At 39.1% G+C, this 22,964-nt stretch overlaps 1 protein-coding gene across 2 annotated transcripts in view; it reads left to right on the top strand.

Annotated features, from left to right (window-relative positions):
* LOC106962071 (myocyte-specific enhancer factor 2A-like) overlaps positions 1-22,964 on the top strand; it is a 60,445-nt gene that overhangs the window by 26,111 nt on the left and 11,370 nt on the right. For both annotated transcript variants that reach the window (XM_015056230.1, XM_015056231.1), the window contains 4 exons: positions 4,934-5,123; positions 10,742-10,945; positions 22,230-22,364; positions 22,649-22,865. In XM_015056230.1, the coding sequence (XP_014911716.1) occupies positions 5,070-5,123; positions 10,742-10,945; positions 22,230-22,364; positions 22,649-22,865 (610 nt within the window). In that variant the 5' untranslated portion in view covers positions 4,934-5,069. The remainder of the gene's footprint in view (positions 1-4,933; positions 5,124-10,741; positions 10,946-22,229; positions 22,365-22,648; positions 22,866-22,964) is intronic.

Here is a 22,964-nt window from a genome sequence, read left to right as displayed (position 1 = left end):
TTATTGCGGCTTTACCGTACTGCGGCCTTAAATGGAAGAATTTCTCTAGCATGAATCTAAAGCCAGCGGAGGGTTTGGCATAACTATGTTAATGAATTATCACCGTTATTTATTGATGCCGCTGTGAATGTTCAGGATGTCGTCTGTTGCATCTGGCTGGTTTGATGTGCTGCCTCCACGCACAGTGTCACAAAGATGCACAGCTGAGCCAGAAAATGTTATCTGCGTGGTGTGTGTGTGTGTTTGGTGTGGGGGGGGGGTGGGGTGGGTGAGGGGGTGGGGGGGGTGGGGGGCCGCGGTCGGACAGATGATATCAGCACTCCCCCTCTGAGAGTCATACAGTTCACAGCACAGGAAGTGATGTAGTAGACAGTGTTAACAGGAAGCTGGCTGTTTGGAGGAGTTTACATTGGGTTCTCTTCACGTCTCGTAGATTTGTCATTATTAAATCAACTGTTCCTTCCTTTCGATTACGGCACGGCGAGACTGTGAGGCAGTCATCGTTTGATTTGTTTCTCGTACGTCTTTGTTTCTTCTGCTGGAAACTTACTGAGGAAAGAAGAACACACTGAAGGTTAGAAAACTCATCCAACAGGTGGTATGTGACTGCACTTTGTAATCGGTACTCGTCACCTAATCTGACCTCATGACAAACAACTAAATTAGCAACAGTGATGCACATTGCATGTTGACATTATTAAATGCCATTGATATGGGTGTAATGATACGCTCCACTCTTAAGACGAGGCAGTGTATGGATCCGGATTCATAAAAACAAGATGAGATGACGGTTTCAGCAACGTTCATGGGGAAATTAAGAATCCCCAGTATTTGTTGTTACAAACAGAGTAAACATCTCACTGATTTTGAATTGTGTTTTGAAGCTTCTGCAGTCAGCATAGAGTGTTTCAGTCAATGACAAACCTGCTAATTGTGCTAAAGGCAGAGAAGCAATTCACCGTTCCAGGAAAACCGTTTTATATGCTGTCATCATTGGCGATGCTGACTAGCTTAGCATTCATGGCAGCCTGTTTTGTGGGAAACTAGCTGTTGCATAGATGAGAGTGTGAGCAGTGCATACTTGAGAGTGATTGACAGTGGTAAGACTCTCCTCCTGGCTCTGATCGGTTGTTTCTGACGGAGCAGTGTTTCATTTACTGTTTCCGAAGAAGAGCATTGGGAGAATACAAAGAAGCTCTTTTTGTTTTTCACTGATTGTCTCATGTTCCACTGTCACGACATAATTACAATTTTAACAAATGTGTAAAAAAAACAACATATTTTTATTTAAGTTTTCTACAGCAGTTGTAAATTTAAATTCAAGTAAGATTCAGAAAATGATGTTGGATGTATAAGGTTATCTCTACAAATGTTTTACATGTTTAATTATAAGATCTGCAAATCAATTTGACCAGATACAATGGGGTTACGGTAATTACATAAAAATAATATTGTCAAACTTACCAGCATAAAATAGTGCCTGTGTGATTCTTCATTGTAAAAGATGCAACTTTTCTAATGGTTTTAGTATCATCATAGGTCTTAGTAGAGCTCAGTTTAGCAGATGTTTATGTGAGTGTTGGTTGTCTTCCAGTGTTCTGGGTCGATTTTTGCATCAGCCGGATAGAGTTTCTGCCATAGTAACAAATTGCATCCACATTGATCAGGACACGCTGTCTGGGAGGTGAATGTTAAAAGAGTTGTGGGACACACCTCAGTTTTGACTCTCAGGCTGAACCCGATTTATAGTCACTGGGTTCTGTTCATGTTTAAAATACTTTATTCACAGTTCCAGAAACAACTTACCATTCCAGTTATTTTTTCAAACTAAGTATGTCTTTTTATGGACTTAATAATAATAGAGACATACATTAGTTAGACAAGTTACAAAATTAGTCATTAAAACATGACAGTGTCTTAAACAATGGAGACACTTTTGTCCCTACGGCTTCCTGTAGCGCATTTTCATAAGAACAGTGTGGTTTTACACAATGAATCACCGATAACATTTCTTGGTATTTATTGTCATTGATAAACCGTTGCAGCCCTGCGTGTCTTTGGACCATATGAGTTTGTGCCAGCCCACAAAAAGCAGAGCATGATCTCCTTAGACAAGAACTGATTTAGCTTGAACATATTCAGTGGAACATCATTTAAAAGTTCCACCTATCCACTATGTATAGAAATTAACTTATTATTCTTGTACAGCGACAGGAAGCTGGAGTACCTGGAGAGAATCATGCAAACTCTATGCAAAAAGTTTGTGGTGCGACGATCCCACATTAATATCTGTGTCGGTCCTGATATTAGAAAGAATTCTGTATCAGTGACAATTTGCCTGATCCATAAAGGCAAATCTATTCAGTCTAATTCTATGCTTTTTGGTCTGACTGACGTCATGCTTTATTATTTATTTGACATTATATTTAGAATTCCTAACTACACTTTCTGAGGCATTTCAATAATGTTTGTTGTAGTTCATTTTCTAAATTTTTATCAATTTCAGTTTCTTTATTTATTCTACATTAGCTTGTTATGCTCTTAATTGCACTGGCTGAACAAATTAAAGTTGTTTTTACATGTTTGACCAAATTTGTGAAGCTCTTGGTGTAAGTGTGCTGTACTGGCGTAGAGTTATCAAATAAATTTGTAATTCACTAAATGTATGTGTTTTAAAAAGAGAAACGTTTTAAGTCAATTCAGCACTGATTTTCTGTATCGGATCAGTATCTGTCGACACTTTACCTCAAATATCAGTATTGTAAGTGAAAAAAGTGGATCTGTGCATCCCCTGGTGGCAACAAGACTCAAGGAATACAAATACTTTGGCAAGGCGCTGCGTCCCACAATCCATTTACTTACCAAAGACAAACTCGAATGTCTAATATTTAGCAGAGTCCTGCTATCATATCAATGCAGTAACTCAGTTACTGTGGCCCTTGAAAGGGCCTTTTGTGTTTCACGGACTATCATACTCGATCAAAGTGATACAAAGTGTTCTTTTTCACCACTACAGCGACTCTAAGATGTCATCCCGTCGAGCACGTTGAGGAAGAAACACAGCAGTGTTTGAAGATAAAACAGATTTGTTTTTTATCTTCTCCCTCAAAATATTTAGGTTTTTCCATCCAATCATCCAGATTGTAAAAAGGATGAATCTAAATCCCTAATATGTAAGGAGCATTTGTCTGTTAGGGGAAATAGCAGAGAGAATGGGAGATGCATTATAAATATTCTCTTCATTTCTGTTTATTTTTCATTTTGTGGCATTAAGTGACTGTCACTCTGCTATATTGTCTTTCATGGAACACAAACCATGTAAATCAGCAAATAGTGGTCAAACATGTTGATGTGATGAAGGCCCATCACATTAGTCCAATCTCAGGAGGGGCATGAGGAGGGGCCTCGAAGGTCTGCAGACGTCCAGGGAGGTTTTCAGTTTAAGCCTGGCTTCGTCTCGCTCTCTGCCTCCTCCCAGATCAGGTAAGATTAGGGAAAGTGCGAAGGAGCTCTGCAGGGACAAGGCAGAACGCAGAAACACTGAAGCTGAGGATAGGAGGGACGCAGCAGAGCAGGTGGGCACCGGTGCAGGGAGGGAAAAGAAATGAGCAGAGAGCATGCTGGTGCATCCTAGATGGCTCCTGCAGACGGAGGAGCGTTTGGAACCCGCTGTCTGAGGTTTGAAATGGAGTAGACAAGCAAATGTTTGGTTATTTTTTGTTTAGCTGTTTGCTGTGTTTAATGCAACATCCAGCGATTACAGATTTGTGGGAAAACAAAAAAGACTGAAGTTTTCAATATAGTATGCTCTGTTTCCTGCTGTTAAAGCAGGGTATGCACACACCCTTAAAAAATTTTAAATTCATGCATCTAAAACTTAAGGCCTTGAAATGTCCTAAATTTAAATTGAAAAACAATGTTGATCTTAAATGTTAATCAGAGGGGCTGACTTTTTATTTTGTGGCAGGACTATTCAATCATATGTATTTTTATGCAGCTTTCTTTTTTCTTGTGGGACTTTATTGTTACGCAAGAACTTTGAGTAACAAACAGACATCCTCATTGCGTTCTGTGACTCAAAGTGGTTGTGGCTACTGAAATGAAATGAAAGATTTTATTGTCATTGAACTGAAAATTCAGGATTGAATTGAAGATGGTACAAATGATAAGAATCAAAGTAGAATAAAACTAGCTGCTTATATACTCCTGCTAATTAGCTAGCTCTTACCCATGATGAATGTAAAAAAGCTTGCTAGCTTTACCCTCATTAGCTAACTAGCACTTACCCATGATGGTAAGTGGTTTTTTACGTCCGAGCTAAAAGGACATAGCTAATTAGTTTTTACCTCTGCTAGTCGGATAGCTAACAAGAGTAAAGCTAGCTAGCTTTTTACATTCCTAATGGGCAAGTGCCAGTTTATTGCCAACTGGCTGGGTGATGTCTGTCTTAAATGGGTCACTTCTGTCGCCAACTCGTATTATTTGTTTATTTGTGATTTTCTTTTGTGCATTTCTGTCATGATACAAATACCAAATTTTATTCTTATTAGTCTTAAAGAGGTCTTAAAGGTTTTAAATGCGAGTTGCTGAAACTTACAGAAACCCTGTAAAAACTCTGTGTCTGTTGACAAGAAGCTGGTAACATTTCCATTGTTTTACTTTGACGGTAAAGTGACGCATGAGGATGGAGTTGAGGGGGGGGGATGTCTGAAGTTGTTTTGCTAATACTTAGTGTTTATTCAAAATCGAGGAAATCACAATTTTCTCCCGTAAATGGCATTAATCACAAAGGTAAATGCAGTTGATGATCTTCCAAACTCCCATCATATCTGGTTAAAAAAAAAAAAAGCATCTAAAAGCATTATAAGCTGAAGACGGGCTGTGATGGAGTGAAAACAGGACTTGTTTGACTCTGCGTGTGTCTCTCTTTCAGCAGGCCAATGGCGAGCTGATACCGGTGTAACAGCAGCTGACGTTGGGACTATGTGTTAAGGATTGCCTTTTGAATTTTTAACCACCTTGAGCCCGCTGGTATACCTCTTCAGCTGTTAGTGGAGTTTGTGTCGGCCATGGGGAGGAAGAAGATTCAGATCAGTCGGATCCTGGATGAGAGAAACAGACAGGTCGGTGCCTCATTCCCTGTCTGTCTTCTTACGTCATTTCTTCTGATTACATGTTGTTTTCTGGAATATAGAAAGTGACAGCATCATCTGTGCTTCTGAACATCTGTACAAAACTGTAATTTTACTGAGAAAACCAAGGAAAAAAACAACAACCCATCCAGCTTTGAAACGGTCTGATGCATGATGTGGTGGAAGGAAAGTTCTCCTGAAAACATCCGATTTACATCTGTAGAAGAGCAACTGGAACAGGTGGAGCTGGTGTTTTAGAAGAGTCTCAGCAGGTTTGGTGATGATGTGCTACAGACTGAGTTGAAATCCAACATCTAGAGCTGAGAGGATTAGAATGGAAAAACAAATCTTTACTCGTGTACAGTAATATGGATAACTAACATCATGTGCAGTGATACTAATCTGTGTAAAAGTAATTTACTGGCATACCTCTAGCTACAGTACCTAATCCAACTTATACAGAAATACAAGAAATATCCAGATTTTTTCACTCATTCCCAACTTTTACAGTTGTCACATTTTGTTGCATTACAGCCACACATTTCAGTGTATTTCATTGGGATTTTGTCACAAACCAATGCGAAGTAGCATACCTGCAAACTGGAAGGAAAACAATGATTTTCAAAGTGTTTTAATCATTAACATATAAAAAAAAAAATCAAGAAATCTAAAAACAAATGTGGCAGTACTCTGACACTCATTCATTAAAATTCAGCAATCAGTTGGTCAAAACCAATGTATCTAGTAAATGGAATCGATCTGTATAGTATAAGCTTAGTTGAAGGTTTCAGAGGTTTTTTTAGAGAACCTTAGGGAGCAAACATCTTAACATAGAGCAGACAGGTCAGGGTGGATGATGTGGAGAAGTTGAAAGCAGAGTTAGGTTAAAAAACAAGAAGGCTTTGATTGTCTCACAGAACATCTAAAAATAAAAGAACTGTGAGACAGCTGTCGACTTGTTAAGTTGTAGTTGTTTAATTATAATGACTGGCTGGTTAAGGAGAGCATTAAATGGAAAAGCTGGAGGAGCTGCAGATTAGGCTAAATAATCTGTTGACAAGACGATCACAAATTCTGCCCTCTGCAAATCTGGCTTTCATAAAAGAGTAGTGAGAAAAAAAAACGTTGTTGAAAGAAAGTCAAAAGAAAATTTGATTACGGTTTGCCACGAGCCATGTATAGAAAATGGTCATTTTTTTGGTTTGGTCAGATGAGGGAGAATTTGAACTCTTTGGTAGCGGTCCACTGATACATCCACCCAGATTCCCTTAATTTTGGACGATCAGCTATTGGCTGATACTTCCATAAAAAGCCGATCTTATCCAAAGATCTGAAAATCAGCAATTCTTCCCTTTTGCTCTGCTGTGAGACAGACCCGCCCTCCAGGTCATGTCTTCATGACAATAGTCACCCCACTGCTGCTATACTTATTAACTTTTAAGACAAAAATAATCGATATTAGCCAAAAATGGAATCAGGAGTTAAAGACCAGTGATGAGCCAGAAAACTACAGTCTGATCGCCCCGGGTTTCTGATCTACAAGCCAAGCTAATAACTTTCTGCACATCATCATGCTGTGCTGATGCTTTTCTTCTGCTCAGAGTCTATAGGGAAAAATAAATGGAGCTCAATGCAGGAGAAATTGGAAGAAAACCCATATATATATAGGTCTAGTCAAAGTCCAGACCTAAATTATTTGAAAATCAGCATCGAGACTTGACATTTGCAAAACTGTGACATTTCTAAAAATACTCACTGGTGTATTTGCAACTAAAGGCAGTTGATTGAAGAATGGATGAGGAGGACTTGAAAGAAATGCAGTCCGCACTTTTCAGCTTTTGATGGGAAAAAAACCCCATTGAAAACATGCTTTATTTTTCTTATGTTTCACAATTATGATTTGCGTTCTTCCATCACATTAAATCCCAATAAAAGTTGTTGAAACTGATGAAATGTGGGGGAAGAAAAAAGTTGGAGAGTTGCGTGTCATTTAGCAAATCACCGCAGATCAGATCTCCCGTTACAAAAACAGCATTAGGCCTCTGTCCCGAGGAGCTCCTGGGCCTTTCTCTACTCTGTTACCCTTCTGAGACAGCAGTGTGTGCAGCTGCTGGGCGGTGAGGGCAGTAATTTCTGGTTAGCAGCGTTCGGACAGCACCCTGTCATTAGCAGGGCGGGTCAGCGTCGGGGACACACAGTGGCCCTCTCTCCTCACGTCTCCTGACGTCGCCACGCGGCTGGCCGCTGGAATCCTTCACTGTCTGACTCCTCTATATATACTTATAAATATATCTGTATATATGTATCACCCCCCCTCAACAGTACAACAAATACCAGCCTGTCTGGAAGGATTGCACAGGCTCTGGAAATATGGATGTGGCTGGAAAATAAATATCTGGGAAGATTGTTTACATTTGATGTTTGGTTGTCTCGGCCCGAGCTGTTTGAGAACGGACACTGCTGCAGTTGTCTGGCATGCGCTATCGGCCCCAAGTCTTATATTTAGATCCTAGGCTCTATTTTAGGAAGTTGGCTTGTGGTTTTATTTTATCTGTCAAGCACATCATCTGTTTTTAGCCATTTTTTCTGCTTTCTCATTTTATCTTTCTGGTACACATTTCGCTTCACATATATATATATATATATATATATATATATATATAAATTTCACATTTTATCTAAGATGCTGAAGCACTAGATGTTCCAATTGAATGATGGTGAAACGCTGCCAAAACACAAAATCTTACCAAGTATTTTTTTGTTTGCTTTCTAGTGCAAATATAGTAAACCTGAAATACGAAAAAACAAACTTATAATTAACTTTTCAGGAAGATATAAGAGCTTTTCTAAATAAATACATCTTTAATATTGATGAAAAAGTACTAGTTCCATTTGCAGATTATTTCACTTATAACTTATAAAATGTGTTGTTATAAGTGAAAACATCTGCCAATGGAAATAGTATTTTTTCATCAATATTAAAGAATTATGGACTTAAAACAAGCTTCCCAAAAAATTACTTTTAAGTTTGTTTCGTCTTATTTCAAGTTTTCTATATTTGCATTAGAAACTAGACCAAAATTACTAGGTAAGATTTTGTGTTTGTGCAGTGAAAACCACCATCACTTATCTACCAACAACGAAGAGATGGTTATTTATTTAGTTGTGCTTTCTAACCTGAACATATTAGAGCCTAAACAGAGTCGTTAAGCTCCCCTCACCTCTGCAGTCAGTGGTCATCCTTGGTGCTCCAGTCCCAGGTGAGGTGCAGGAGGATTGGTCCCACTCAGCACTCAGACACTGCACAGCGCATTCTGCGCCGGTCGGGCCAGTATGCAAATACGCTCTGATCCCCACCAAGAACCGTCTGCTCAACTGACTTGCTTTCAGGTGGTGGAAAACAACCTGTTAAGCAAATATGTTGCTTAACATGTTGTTAAGCAACATATTTGTTGCTTAACAAATATGTTGTTAAGCAACATATTTGCTTAACAACATAGTGAGGGGGCGTCTGGTAGCCCCCTCACTACCAGACGCAGTGAGGGGGCGTCTGGTACCAGAGCTCAGTCAAATGCATTTGGTGGATCAGCCTGTCGTCAAAGTGGGATTATGTGTAATTTTGTGCTGCTACTAACAATTAATTGCCACGTTTTATGTTGAAGTGATTAGTCTACATCTCAAATGAAATGATTTTGATTTTTTTATAGTAAACTAAATTTGTTTTGTATACAAATTACAATATAAACAAAGTCTGAATTTTAAAAGCTTAATCAAGTTAATTTCAGGGTATGAAATTAACCCTGAAATTTCATAATCCCAGTCAGTCGCATTTTAGTTCAAAATCATATGTCGAGAAAATTAGCAAAATGTTCAATTCAAAATCCCTTTTTGCTGTTAAATAATTGAAGGTGAGCTCAGCAAGAAAATGTATTTATTATTTTTAATCTGTTAGGTTATTGAAGCATCAGATTGGTGCTCTTATACCAATTCAGCTGTCAAGGCTTCCAGGAACCCCTGATGACTCATGGGAGTTCTGTAGAAATAAATACTTCTTTAGAAATGTGGCCTGTGAAAAAAATGCTGATATCAGGATTTTTTTGCATTGAGATGCTATTTTAGGCTCCTTTTAAATTCTATTTAAATTCACTCTAGCACAATTTGAACACAACAACAGCGTCCAATCAGATCATTTTTTTTAAAGTAAAAAATGAAGCCCCAGTTGGCCAGGAGAAGCGATTTTGTTATCCGTTGTTGTTGTTTGTCGATGTCGTTTGTGAGTCAGATTTATCGGTGCACCACCACCAGAAACTCACAAATAGAAAGGCTGTGTTTATAAAGTTCATAACCAGGTTCATTCTGAAACATCAGAATCAGGGACTTCATCAGACACACATGAGGAACGAAAAAAAAATAAAAAATCTAAATATAATGTATGATCAGACCTTTGGTGTCAGGATCCCAGAAGGTATGATCACAGAAACATTTACCGCTGTCTGATTCACAGCAGGGAGTGAGCTGCTCACTGTGACAGGGATGAGAGAGAACGTCACCTGGTGCTCACTGTCAGCTGTAAAACAGACCCTCCATACATGAAGGCGTTGAGAATATGAGTCATCTTTCCATATGATTCTGTACAATTTATCAGTTGAAGGAGTGGGGGAGAAGTTGTTACAATAAAGCTGGGATTGATTCAGTCAACACATTAGCAAAAGGTGACCTAATGAACAGGTTAGGACAGGTCGATGAGCTATATAAAAAAATGCTCATTACATTTTTTACACAAAATCATTCTTAGAAAATGAGATTTCAGTCTGCTCTGTCCTGCTGACTTTGAGTTCCTGCTTTAGGACCACTTGTCACCTTAAATCCAAATAAACTGCTGCTGGCCACGCCCTCCAACTCAACACTTACTCTCACATGTGAAAATGGCTACAAACAGATGCACAATTATACAACCAAACATCTTTGAAAAGCAGAAGTGGCGCCTCCCAGACAACCAACAAGAATGCAGAAGGTGGTCTCTGGATAGTAAGTCAACAATAAGTATTTTTGGGGTTGCTGTGGTGATGCATGGGTTAAGCACAACCCACATAAAGAGGCCTTATGATTCATGGAAGTTCTGTAGAAAAAAATACTTCTTGAGAAATGTGGGCAGGTTTGATTCCCAGCCTGGTGACCTTTGACCCCTGTCTTCCCTCTCTCTCATTACTCTATTTTCCTGTCACTTTCAAATAAAGGCCACCAGAGCCAAAAAATATTTAAAAAAACAATAAGTCTTTTCCAGCAGCCATTGTACAGCAAATACAGCGGCAAAACCAGCTGACCAAACATGCCGGAGCTCCACAGTTGTTGCTAAGCTGCACTCGGCTGGGGGGGTGAAATGGGTATTGATTGTGACAACAATTGGGAAGTTTTTGAAAAAACTAATTTTCAAGACACCAACAAACCCAATGGAAGGATGAAACGCTGCAAAACGCGAGTTTGCAAAGTGAGTTTCAAATATGAGAGGACATCACAGGTGCCAGTGGTATTCAGTCATGGATTAGGCCACCAACAGAGCAGTTGACACAAATCCATTTGGTTAATTTGGGTTTGCTTTGCTCCTCCAGGTGACTTTCATGAAGAGGAAGTTCGGCCTGATGAAGAAGGCCTACGAGCTGAGCGTTCTCTGCGACTGTGAAATAGCCCTCATCATCTTCAACAGCTCCAACAAGCTGTTCCAGTACGCCAGCACAGACATGGACAAAGTCCTGCTGAAGTACACCGAGTACAACGAGCCCCACGAGAGCAGAACCAACACCGACATTTTAGAGGTAAGGAGTCGACGGCGCCGTCTTCAGAGGATTCGCTTTGCCTGCCGTTCGTCTCATTTACTCCGTCTGCGTTCTGTTTAGAGAGAGCATATTAGTTTTGATTAAAAGGCGTGACATGCAAATACGCCTCATGTACAACACGGCTTGTTTTGCATCAGCCGCCATGAAGCGTGTGCGTGTACAGTTAGTGAGAGGAGGAATCTGTCTGACCGACGTTTTCTTTGTCCATGTCAAGAAAAGGGAAGGAAGTGACAAAAAGGATGTATTTTAAAAAGGGGAATTTTGTGCTACAGTGTAGAGCTCAGAATTTCATCTTGATGTCTTCTTACTTCACTGTTTTTCTTTGAAAATGTAAGGAAGTGAAATGTTCATAAATTAATAAAAAGACCCTAAGCTATTGTGTGAAAATATGAATAACAGACAGGCAGATCGGTTTCATTTCTCAAATTCTAACTATTTAATCAGATATTGTAATGTCCACTTTTAGGCCTTTAGAGATGCTCTCACTGTTGTGTATACAGTACAAACGTCACTATTTATCCTGTGAGAAGCATACAGTATTTAATGTGGCTCTAAATGTGAGAAAAGAAACAAATTCTGTGAAAGCTCAAGTCCTGCTCGATGTAAAGTATGTATGGTTTTTATTTGCCTTCTGTTTTTTATTATGTGTATACAGGAATCAAAGGTGCTCTACATGTGGTATATTACAATCTTGTTTTATATTTAGATTTTTAAAAATATATTAAGAATTGCCATATGAAAGTTAAATGCCCATCATGCAGCCTGCTGAGTGAACGACTACGTTCCTGATGCTCGATTCCAATTTATTTTTTGCAGAAAAAAGTTTTGTTTTCACATAGGCAACATTTCCAAAAAATGATATCTCGATATATATTTTTAAAATACCTCAATGACAATATCACAGATGATATCCCACATTTTCTGCTTCCTCTATTTTATGTTTTCTTTGGCTAAACAAATATGTAACATCAAAACATAGTTGTTGTTTTCTTTTGCTTTTCTTTATAAACAGTCACAAAAAGTAAATAATTTATTGATAAGCATTGATACAAAATCACAGAATATGTTTAGTGCATCAATGAAAATATAAAGTAGATAAATATAAATGCAAACTAATTCTGGCCATAAGTAACAAAACTTAAAAACTCAAAAGAAACGGAGAGAACATTTGTTTTTCTAGTTGTTAAAAAGTGTTTGTTTTTTTAAAGAAGTGAAAAAAAGTATGTGGACAAGTAAAAATATAATATAAATATAATATAATATAAAAGAAAATCTGGTGCCATTGTGAGTTATTGTCGAGCATCGTCACATCAACGACGTAAAAAACTGCAGACGAATTGAAAACTATTAGACACGTATCTGATTTAGAACAACATATGGAAGCTGCAATATTCAAAAAGTATTTTTTTGAGTGAAAAGATTGGAATTAATCTGTTCAGACTGCCTTGAAAAAATTTGATATGTCAAAAAGTGGTCAAATATTCACCAGCTAAATTAATCAAAAAGTAGGTGGGGCTGCCATCAGTTGGAGCCGCTCCAAACGTTCGGCAAACATTTGGTGTCAAATTCTCCTGCACTAGCGCACATCCTTGGTCTACATGGCGTCTAGAAGTCATGTTCAAAGTACAGATGTTGCCATAAAATGAGCGGCAGTCTGACTCAACTTAGGGCAAAATCTCAGCAGCATCAAAGTTTGTTCTCGCCGTTTTCGAAGCACACGCCAGCAAACACCCCCTTTCCTGAAACGCAGGTGTTTCAGTGAGATGCTTGTCCTGTTTCAGCGTCTCTACTCATTGGCTCTGCTGCTAGCAACGAATGGCCACCATAACTCATGTTCTGTTTATTTAAACTTCCACTGTGTGTTTGCCTTTCTTGGAGCCTGACTCTCACACTTGCACTAAGTTGTGATTTTACTCCTTCAGAGAAAATTAGATACATTTACTTCCTCAAAATGTACATTTAAGGCTCCACTTTGTGGCAGCCTTCAATGTGGAAAAGCCTTCAAGCTTCAAAAAAGTCCCTACTTGCCCAACCTCTCATGTCCAAAGCCTGTAACATAATCCGTAAAGTCTCTTCGAGTGATTGAACAATTTCTAAATGAAAACCAGTTGCAGTAAAGATGATCAATATGCACAATTCAAATATTGATACTAAAGAGTGTCTGTGTAAACTCTCTTGCTGTGAAACCACAACTGGACACCTGGGGAGGCTCCGACAGCCATTAGCCGTGCAGAATTTGCCTTCTCTCCACCTCATTTTGTTTATTTCCACAAATGTCATGCAGACAGACGAGCTGGCTAAGGCAGTGCCTGACGAATTGGAAGGCTGCTTGTTTACATATTGGTCTGTCTATTTGCAACATTTAAGCATGAAATTTGACTATATTTAAAGGACGGGCCCCTCTTGCTACAGCAGGCGTCCCGTGTCGGAGAGGTCCCACAAGAAGCTCAGTTGGATCAAATGATTATGATCAGGCAGGAAAATAAAACACCCAAGTTTTTTTTTCCACACAGAACAAACGTATGTACAAATATTGTTTAATGTATATAAAAATGACCAAACATGATCATTTCATTTTCATTTAAATGACAACAAAACGTCTTGTAGATGTCGACAGAAAGTTTGGAAACAGCTGCTTCAAGGGAACGTTTTGCCGCCATTATTGCATCATCTTCTCTTCAAATGTGGGAGCTGAAGTCACCAGTAACTGTTTAACACACAAACAGTGGCACTTTTTTGCGATACTGAGCACTTATTGTACCTTTTGGATTGGTAATGGGAATGACGGGCACAGCCTGCTGTGAAAGCGTTTTTAAGACAATGCCACCACTTTTAAATCATTCGTTTTGCATCTTTTTCATGCGGCGGTGCAAAAACAAGCCGGCAGACTGTCAAAGGAGGCACAAATAATTATTAAGTACAGTTGAAATTAAGATTGCTGACTGAAGGGGTGTGCTGTGGTGGTGCAGGGGTCAACCACAGTCCACATATGGAGGCCTCAGTCCTCGATGTGGCCGTCACAGGTTCGATTCCCGGCCTGGCAACTTTTGCCGCATGTCTTCCCCTTCTCTCATTACCCCACTTTCCTGTCAACTAACTATCAAATAAAGGCCACTAGAGCCGATAAAACCTTTAAAAAAAAAGATTGTTGACTGAAACTGGCTAATGATGCCAATTTATTTGCAGTTAGAACCAGCATAGATTGAGAATCACAAAACCCAGTCTATTTGAAGAACAGACTAACATCATACTCGCTTATTGAAGAAATTAACATTTATTAACTTGAGCAAATTTTAAAAAAGAATTCTGAAGCACTTTTAAAATAGAATGTCAAATATGACTTTTTTTTTTTTAACAACAACAACAACAAAAAAAACCCTAAAGGAAGAAAACCCACATTTGTACTTGTTTGTCATGGTTCGTCATTGTTTGTGGTTTTCTATCGGCTCATCTTATCTCTGTGTTTTTAAAATAGCTTTGTTTAGGGCTTAATCACAATTAGAAATCACTGGTAACGGCAACTGTGGTGACGGAGCAGCTTTTAATCTTTAGTAATTTTTCTGAGAAGGGCCTGTTCAGCTTGGGGTCATATTTTTGGAAACGGCAACCTAATTGTGACATCTCTTTTGCTCAACTAGCTGTGAACAGTGCTGTATTGTTGTGAGATAAATGAGAAATAACTAGTGCTGTTCTCACTGTTTGTTTGGTCTGATCCCTCCAAAAGAACCTCTAGACCTTTTATAAATTAGTGTGTCTTATATCGTTGTACTCCAGCACTGGGCGTAGGATAAAACTTGCACTATGTCCCCACGGTCGCCGGTGTTGAATCGACTGGCTCTGTTTATTGCGGTGCTACATTAAACCGACTCCCTTTTCAGTCTGGCATTCTGGTCAGCCTTCTAATAAATAATACACAGGGAAACATTGTGATGGAGCCTTAAGAAAGCTTGTGTGTGTGCGTGTGTCTGGGTGTGTGTGTGTGTGCATAAACAACTGCCCACAAACCTCAATGAAGGCTGATCCAACATAAGTTCAGAAGTGTAGGTCAAAGGTTATCCACCACAACACCAACAACTGAATGTTACTACATGTTACTGCAGTCACATGTGTCTCTGCAGGCAGTTGAATCATTGAGTTTTTCACACAAAAACTTCTGCTTTTGGGTGCGTTTGTCTTCACTTTTGGTCAAATCATTGTTGATGTAGTTAAACTGCCGAACTGTCTCGCTGCAGCTGCCTCTGCCCGATTTCAAGATCCAGAAAAGATTGGATGACTTCTTTTTGTGATTTTTGTTTTCTATACGTAAACCTCGCATGATTTAGGATTATGTGCGTTTGACTTTAACCATAAGGAGATGCAGTCCTAGTCATTAAATGTTACAACAGTCAAAGTCTACAAAAAATTTTAAAGCAAAATCTATAATCTATTTAAAGCAGTAGCAAGTTATAATATTTTCTAAAAAAAAAAAAAAAAATACCTTGCTTTTTTTTTTTCCTTTCTTTCCCCACTGTTTTACGATAAAAAAAGACTAAATTTCTCCTGCTTTAGGTCATCTAGGATTTTCAAAACATTTCTGTTTATTATAGGCCAGAATGATTTAGCCTGGCAAATGAACAAGCTAATATCAGCTCCTACTCTTTATGCTCCTCTACTGCTGCCAACATAGCAACTTGTTATATTTCGCACCCTTTCAGACAAAAAAGTGATATCAGCCTTAATCAGAGTTGGCAGGTCGGGCTTTTTAAAGATCGGTGATCAGCCAGAAAACTGCAATCAGTGCACTCCTAGCTAATAATATTGTAATTGTTCTAAATGTTGTTGTAACAGCAGAATAATTGTTGCTTTTCTGTTTTGAATTGAAACAGTTACACAGCAAAAACACAAAATCTTACCAAATATTTTTAATCTATTTTCTAGTGCAAATATTTCAGTACACTTTAAATAAGACAAAACTAACTCATAAGTAACTTTTCAGCAAGATATAGGAGCTTGTTTTGATTCAATAACTCCTTAATATTGATGAAAAAGTGCTAGTTCCACTGGCAGATCATTTAATTTATTACAAGGCATTTTTCCCATGTTATGAATGAAATAATCTGCCAGTGGAACTAGTGTTTTTTCATTGATATTAAGGAATTATTAACTTAAAACAATCTCGTATTTCTTGCTGAAAAGTTCATTGTGAGTTAGTTTTGTCTTCTTTTCAAGTGTACTGCGATGTTTGCACTAGAAACTAGATGAAAAATACTGGGTAGGACTTTGCAGGGTAAAACGTGCAGACATGCACACCACAAGGCCATGAAACCGTGGCGCTTTTTACCAAAGGTTTCGTGACAATGTCCCATACCCAATGCAGCGCTGTAAATGTTTAAAAGCTTGCTTTCTTACTGATCCTAACAGTAAAACCAGTCAAATGCTTCACAGATCGAAACAGAGAAGACTCCTGGCCATGTAAAACAGCCCGAAAGCCCTTCCTGGTCACTTCATCTTCCTGACAGTTTGCTTTTGTCACTATAATTGACCTAGGCTCGCGTCCAGCAGAGTGAAGTTTCAACAACAACAGAGAGTCTGTCCAAGGTATGCAGTTCAGTCATGTCAGCCTGTGGAGATGAATGAGAAGTTCAGCGGAAAGAGAAGAACTACGACAGAGTGGAAGCTGAAAGCGCGGCTCAGCCGTTATTCGGGTCCGATCCTTCAGAATGACCGCACATTTCCTATAGGACGCGTTATCAGGGAGTCTGCTTTTTCCTTCTTTTTTTTTTTAACTCCCAGCGATTTGTCGGATCAAATCTCAAGCATTGTGCCCTATTCTTAGCCCCGCGGGGCAGGAGTCCCTTGCCTGAAAAAGGCTCTGGGGGGGCGCAACGAGGGGCTTTATTTTATCTTTGATGCTGCCCCAACAGCTACAAGACATCACCCTCACAAGCTGTGATTCTTAACAGTGCAGCTCATGCCTCTTGGTGGCAACCGGCCAGATGCCTTTGGAGATCCACTAAAGCCCGCTTTGACATTTGAGATGATAAGAAGGCACACACCCTCAGATCCTGTAACAGACACTTAGAGATAGTCCTCAGAGGCCAGACACGATGCAGTGCTTTAAACCCCCCTACACACACACACACACACACACACACACACACACACACCTATGGAGACTTATCTCACTGTGCGAGTCTTAGGACTAAATCCTGCTCGACCCACATGCCCTTGTTCTGCTCTGCTCCTCTCTGTCCTGGTGTCATCCAGTATTATTAGCCTCTGAGTGCATTTTTCAGGAAAAGACATGCATTATAAAGATGGACACAGATGCTATAGACCCGTGGCGTCCAATTTGGTCTCCATCAGGTTGGCAGGAGAGCTGCAAGAAGAGCAAAAAAATATACATGTCTGAGTATTTAATTTAAGAAGCTAAGAATGGACCGATCTACTTTTCTTCACTCCTAACATCGATGCTGATACCGATATCTGAGGTTCAGCATCAATGCGAAACAGAAAAATGGTGCTGACTAAAAATATTTCCCTTTTTTTCCCAAACACAGACATAAATGTACTGAATTAAACATCTATTAGATAACTCTGCACCGGTACAGCACACTTAAATACATCAGTAATTTCAGAAGCTTGAAAACAAAAATAACTTCAGTCAGTGCAATTAGGACTATAACAGCCAGTGTAAAATAAATAATAAAGAAACTGAAACTGATAGAAACAATAGGTTGACTACATTGGTAAAACATGTAAAAGATAAACTACAACAACCCTACTTTCAAATGGTTCAGAAAGTGTAATTAGGAATTTTAAAAATAAACAAAAATAGTGTCACCAAGAGCACAAAGCCTGAATAGATCTACATTTATATATTGGGCACATTGTCACCAGATCTAGAATCTTTTTCAATTTCGGGGCCGATACTGGTATTAATATTGGATCGGTGCATCTGTTTGTCTTTTTAAAAAATATAATTGGTTAGTAGATTCAGTAATGTTTAGTCTGCTTTTTCCCCCTAATAGAGTCAATATTTACTTTCCCTTATTTTGTTCCCTATTTTTAATTATAGTGTTAACTTTCTGAGTGGACCCTTTGCCATGGCAACAGCCCTCATTATGTAACAGTAAGCGCTGAGCCTGTCTGCCCTGGTCTCTGTGGGAAATTCAGAAAGTAAACATTAGCTTGCAATGGCTCTAAATGTTATGCAAAAACTCTGGAGAAAGGTCTGGATTATTAGAGCTACAGCATGCAACTTTTATGGCAAAAAGTGAAAAAATCTTGTTTTTTTTTTTTACTTATTTGGGACTTCTTTGATAGTATGAGACAGATATTCTCATATTGGCTCGTGATATTGTCTGTCTCGTGTTATACTGTCAGAACAAATATGTAAAAATTATTATTATTTTTTTTTATGAGTTCCCTACTTCTACGACAGCTAAGGCAAGGGTGTGTTTCAGCTGTCGGTGAAGTAAATACTAATGTCACTATTTCATCCAGATGAGCTGCAATGTTGAGTCAGTTTACTTTAAACCATTAAAAGCAGCTAATTAACCTGTCGCTGTTCAACTTGTTGTCTCCTCTGAAAAGGTAGGATAAGCACTGACTGACTAAGCAGTTTAGCTTAAATATGCTTAGGTTGTGTATCAAGGACCTGCTGTTGGAGGGGAAAAGCAAAGTTTGCTGTTTTGTTCCTTTTTGTTGAAACACTAAACAGAATTGATGGACAGGTTTGTGTCATCCAGTTCTTTGCAACAGTAGTCACAGCTCTTAAAGTTTTCCACTTTGTTTTAAACTACAACCACAAACTTTTATGTATTTCTTGGAGGTTTTTTACGGGATGTAACAGCACAAATTGTGAAGTGGAAGGAAAATGATGTATGACTTTTAATTTCATTTATTTTTTTGTTTTTTTTATTTAGAGAAAAAACTGAAAAGGGGATTCTTACTCACAACGACAAAAACAGTTACAACAAGTCTCCCGTTTTATCGTTCCTGTCCTCACGTGCAGCTGGAGGAGAAAACCACAGCGCTCCGTGATGAGTCACGGATCCTGTGGCTCACTCTTCACTGTCCACTGCAGTCCATCGTCTAAAAAAAAAGAAGAACGTGGGACAACTGCAAGCTTACCGAGACGATGGTCGTGGTAGAAGAATCTAATTTAATTTAGTTGATTTGATTAGGACAGTGCACATTAATCAATATCGCCACATGGCTTTGTAAATATGCAGAAATTAGCACAGTGGCTAAATTTATCCTAGGAGAAGTGAGCAGAAAAACTAAACTATTAGAAAAGTACAAAATAATAATGACAATAATAACATCATTAATAGAAAACAATTACACAAGAAACAACTAACCAACAGACAGGAACAGTACAAGATCTGGACAGATGTTGCGTTTGTTGTGCACTCAAGAAATCTTGGAGGCACCTATCTACTTTTTTTTCTCTTCCGATAAAATACCGGTACTTGAGGTTAAGTATCGACCGACACAGAAAAACACCTGACTTAAAATGTTTCTTTTTTTAAACACAGACATAAATGAACTGAATTACAAATTTATTTGCCAACTCTCCACAAGTTAGCAAATAACTAACTCGTTTTTTGCTCGTTATTTGGTGTATTTTTATTTTTAAATACATCAGTAGCGTCACAGGTTTTGTCAAACTTGTAAAAACAACTTTAATTAGTTCAGTCAGTGCAATTAGGAGCAAAACAGCCAACGTGAAATAGTGTAATTAGGAATAGATACAATGTAAAATAATAAGAAAGCATGACGTCGCTCAGAGTACAAAGCATAGAGTTAGACTGAATAGATCTGACCTTATGGATTGTGCACATGGTCACAGATACCTGATCTAGAATTTTCTTCAGCATCGGGACCGATACAGATATTTACATCATATCATTGCATCTTTACCATCTGCTGCGAGGAAAAAGAAGAAGAAAGAAAACGTTGTCGAAAGAAAACTATGAGAAGTCCCAGCCGCTTTTTGCCATAACACATTTAGTGGTCGCGTCAATTATCTGGAAGAAGGTGCTCTGGTGAGCGCAGCTCTTAAAAGGTTCTGCAGTTCCTCTGTCCGACTCTTGTCGCTGTCAGGATCAGAGAAGACGCAGCACATCTGCGTTCGTTTCAGGAGTTTACGAGGGCGTTGAAACGCTCTGCTGCTTTACGAGAGCTCGAGTGTGTGACCCCTCGAGAGGTCGCCCGGCTGCGAAAGTGGCGTTCAAGGTCTGTGGTGAAAAATAGACATGTCAGAGTGTTTTTAAAGCTTTGGGGTAACTACCAGTGTCTGGGAATGCAGCAGCGGCCGTGTGCCGGTCGGCCAGTCCGTCCCGTTCACGCTGTGACCTTATAATGAGAGGAGCAGAGAGGAGGGAGACCGCAGAGCTCATGTCACGCTCCAGGCTCGTCTGCTAGTGCAGGTGCAGTTAAATCCCATCCACTCATCCACTCCGCTGTGCTGTTTTCAAGGTTCGGCATCTTTCCCAGTGTTTCGTTAACAACCCTCCAGCTAACTTCAAGCTGTGAAAACAACACAGGTTCAGCACTGAGCCACCTCTGTTTGATGAAGGGATTATGTAACCTTCAAGATTCATATCTTGCTCCAGTAAGGTGGAGCCATGGATGTTTTCTGTGTGAAATCATCCACAACTGATAAAGTCAAGCTGAGCTCTAAAAACAGCTGGTTTTTTTTGTTTGTTTGGTTTTTGTTTTTAAATCTGAATGCTTTTTACCACAGACTTTTTAAATTAATGGTAGCAACTGGCTTTTGATAGAATATTTATATATAGGTGACACGCCGCGTTTCCATTACAAATATGTGTAAAACTTTGTTGATATTCCATTAACGTTGAAAAAACCATCCATTAATTTTCTTTACACCCTTGTAAGGGACACCCTTGTCCCTTAGTGGGGTCAGGAGGGGTGCTGGTGCCTATCTCCAGCTAACGTTCCGGGCGAGAGGTGGGGTCACCCTGGACAGGTCACCAGTCTGTCACAGGGCAACACAGAGACACACAGGACAAACAACCATGCACACACACACTCACACCTAGGGACAATTTGAAGAGGCGAAACCGGAGTACCCGGAGAAAACCCACCATGCAAACTCCATGCAGAAAGGTCCGGGCTGGGAATCAAACCCAGAGGCAACAGCTCTACCAACTGCGCCACTGTGCAGCCTGTTGAAAAAACACAATTTCGCACACAAGGGTTTTCCATTAAGTCAGGAATTAGAACAAACTTAGAATGTAGAGGAACTCTGCATTCTTGTTCTGAAATTAACATTATCAGAATAAGAATCTGATATAAATTACAGACTACTTATGGGGAACTAATATGTATTTTTATTTATTTATTTATTTATTTTTTACTTTTTCTTCTTTTGCTCTTTTCTTTGGTTTGTTAATTTGTTTATATTTAATTCCTGTAAAGCACTTTGAATTGCCTTGTTGCTGAAAATGTGCTATATAAATAAAATTACCTTAATTACCTTAAATAAGAACCGCATTTAAAAATCACAATGCGTTTGATCACGCGAAAAGTCATTGAAAACACACTGCGTCGTGGTTCTCCTACCGTACTTCCTGTGGTCTTCTTCTTTGTGGTTTGCGTCAGTAGTGACATCCGATTTTGATCATGTGACTTGCATGATTGGGGAACAAGTGTTTCTGTGGCAGTTTTGCAAAATAAACCAGTGTGTGTCCTAATAAAACACAGGTGGTTTGTAGCATTCACATTCATTGTCATGTTCAGTTCATGAACTCGTTGCCATTGAAATGTGAAACAACTGAGAAGATCGCAGAATGTCTTACTGGGAATTTTTTATTCTTACTATTATTAATAGTATTATTAATAATTATTTTATTAATTAAAATAATTGAAATGTGGACAGAGAGAAGGACTTTTTTGTTGTAACATTTAATGGTGAAATATTTAGTAAATATACATTTTATTCCTTTTTTAAAATTGTTTTTACATGAAAAGTGTTTTTGATTATATTGGATTTTTTTTTTATTTCTATTTTGCCCCCAAAGGGAATACAACTAGTCATGTTTTTCTGTAACAGTGATGCTATTCTATTCAGAGAGCTCACCTTTGACTTCATGTTAAAATATGAAAAACAACAAAAATAAGTTTCCTTAAACTCTTTTAGCACGTCTGTTCCATCCCCTCCGTCTACTGCCTCGCTTGCATGGTAAAAAAAAATGTTGTTTTCCGCCGATCTTTAATTGACTTTGTGCTTTTGCGTGCTGCCTTTTACCCACAGGCGCTGCGTAAGAAGGAGCACAGAGGCTGCGACAGCCCAGACAATGAGTCGTCCTACGTCCTCACCCCCAGCACCGAGGAGAAATACAAAAAGATAAACGAAGAGTTCGACAACATGATGAAAAGTCATAAAATAGTAAGCAACATTTTGGTAGGCTTTTTTTATTATTGTCACATTGGAACAGAAGAATAAATTCTGAAATTTTGGATTTTGTCGAGGAGACGCATTTTTCACATCTGAAAGACAAATGAGAAAATGTCAAAGCCTCTGGTTCATGTTCTGTTTAATTATTACAGACATTAAGCTCATGCAGTGTTTATTGCCCGTTTTCATAATTGGTGACTGTAAAGCCCTTTGAACAGCCTTGTTGCTGAAACGTGCCATACAAATAAACTTGTCTGGACTTTCGTTCCCACTAGTCCACAGGTCAGCCGCAGCAGCATTTCATGCATGCAGCGTCAGGCAGCACCACCTATTGTCATGGAGCGGGAGGAGGAGGAGGAGGAGGAGTGACTTCCCAGGCTCTAGCTGCAGCCACAGCAGTGCTGTCTGACAGCGGGATCCTCTGCTCACCTCACACACACACCCACAGAAACACAAACTCCTCACAAAGACCTCCCAGCACCGGAAACACAGGTTAGTGTCACAGCATTAACACTTTTAAGGAATGAACCACAGAGTGACGCTAAAGTGATGGGAGGCCCAGGTGGCCAGATGTCCTCCAAATGGCTATAT

The sequence above is a fragment of the Poecilia latipinna genome, unplaced genomic scaffold, assembly GCF_001443285.1.
Source record: "Poecilia latipinna isolate Pla-1442-1.1 unplaced genomic scaffold, P_latipinna-1.0 Scaffold1366, whole genome shotgun sequence".
NCBI lineage: Eukaryota > Metazoa > Chordata > Actinopteri > Cyprinodontiformes > Poeciliidae > Poecilia > Poecilia latipinna.
The sequence above is the reverse complement of the archived record's forward strand: the minus strand, read 5'-3'. Positions and strand labels throughout refer to the sequence as shown.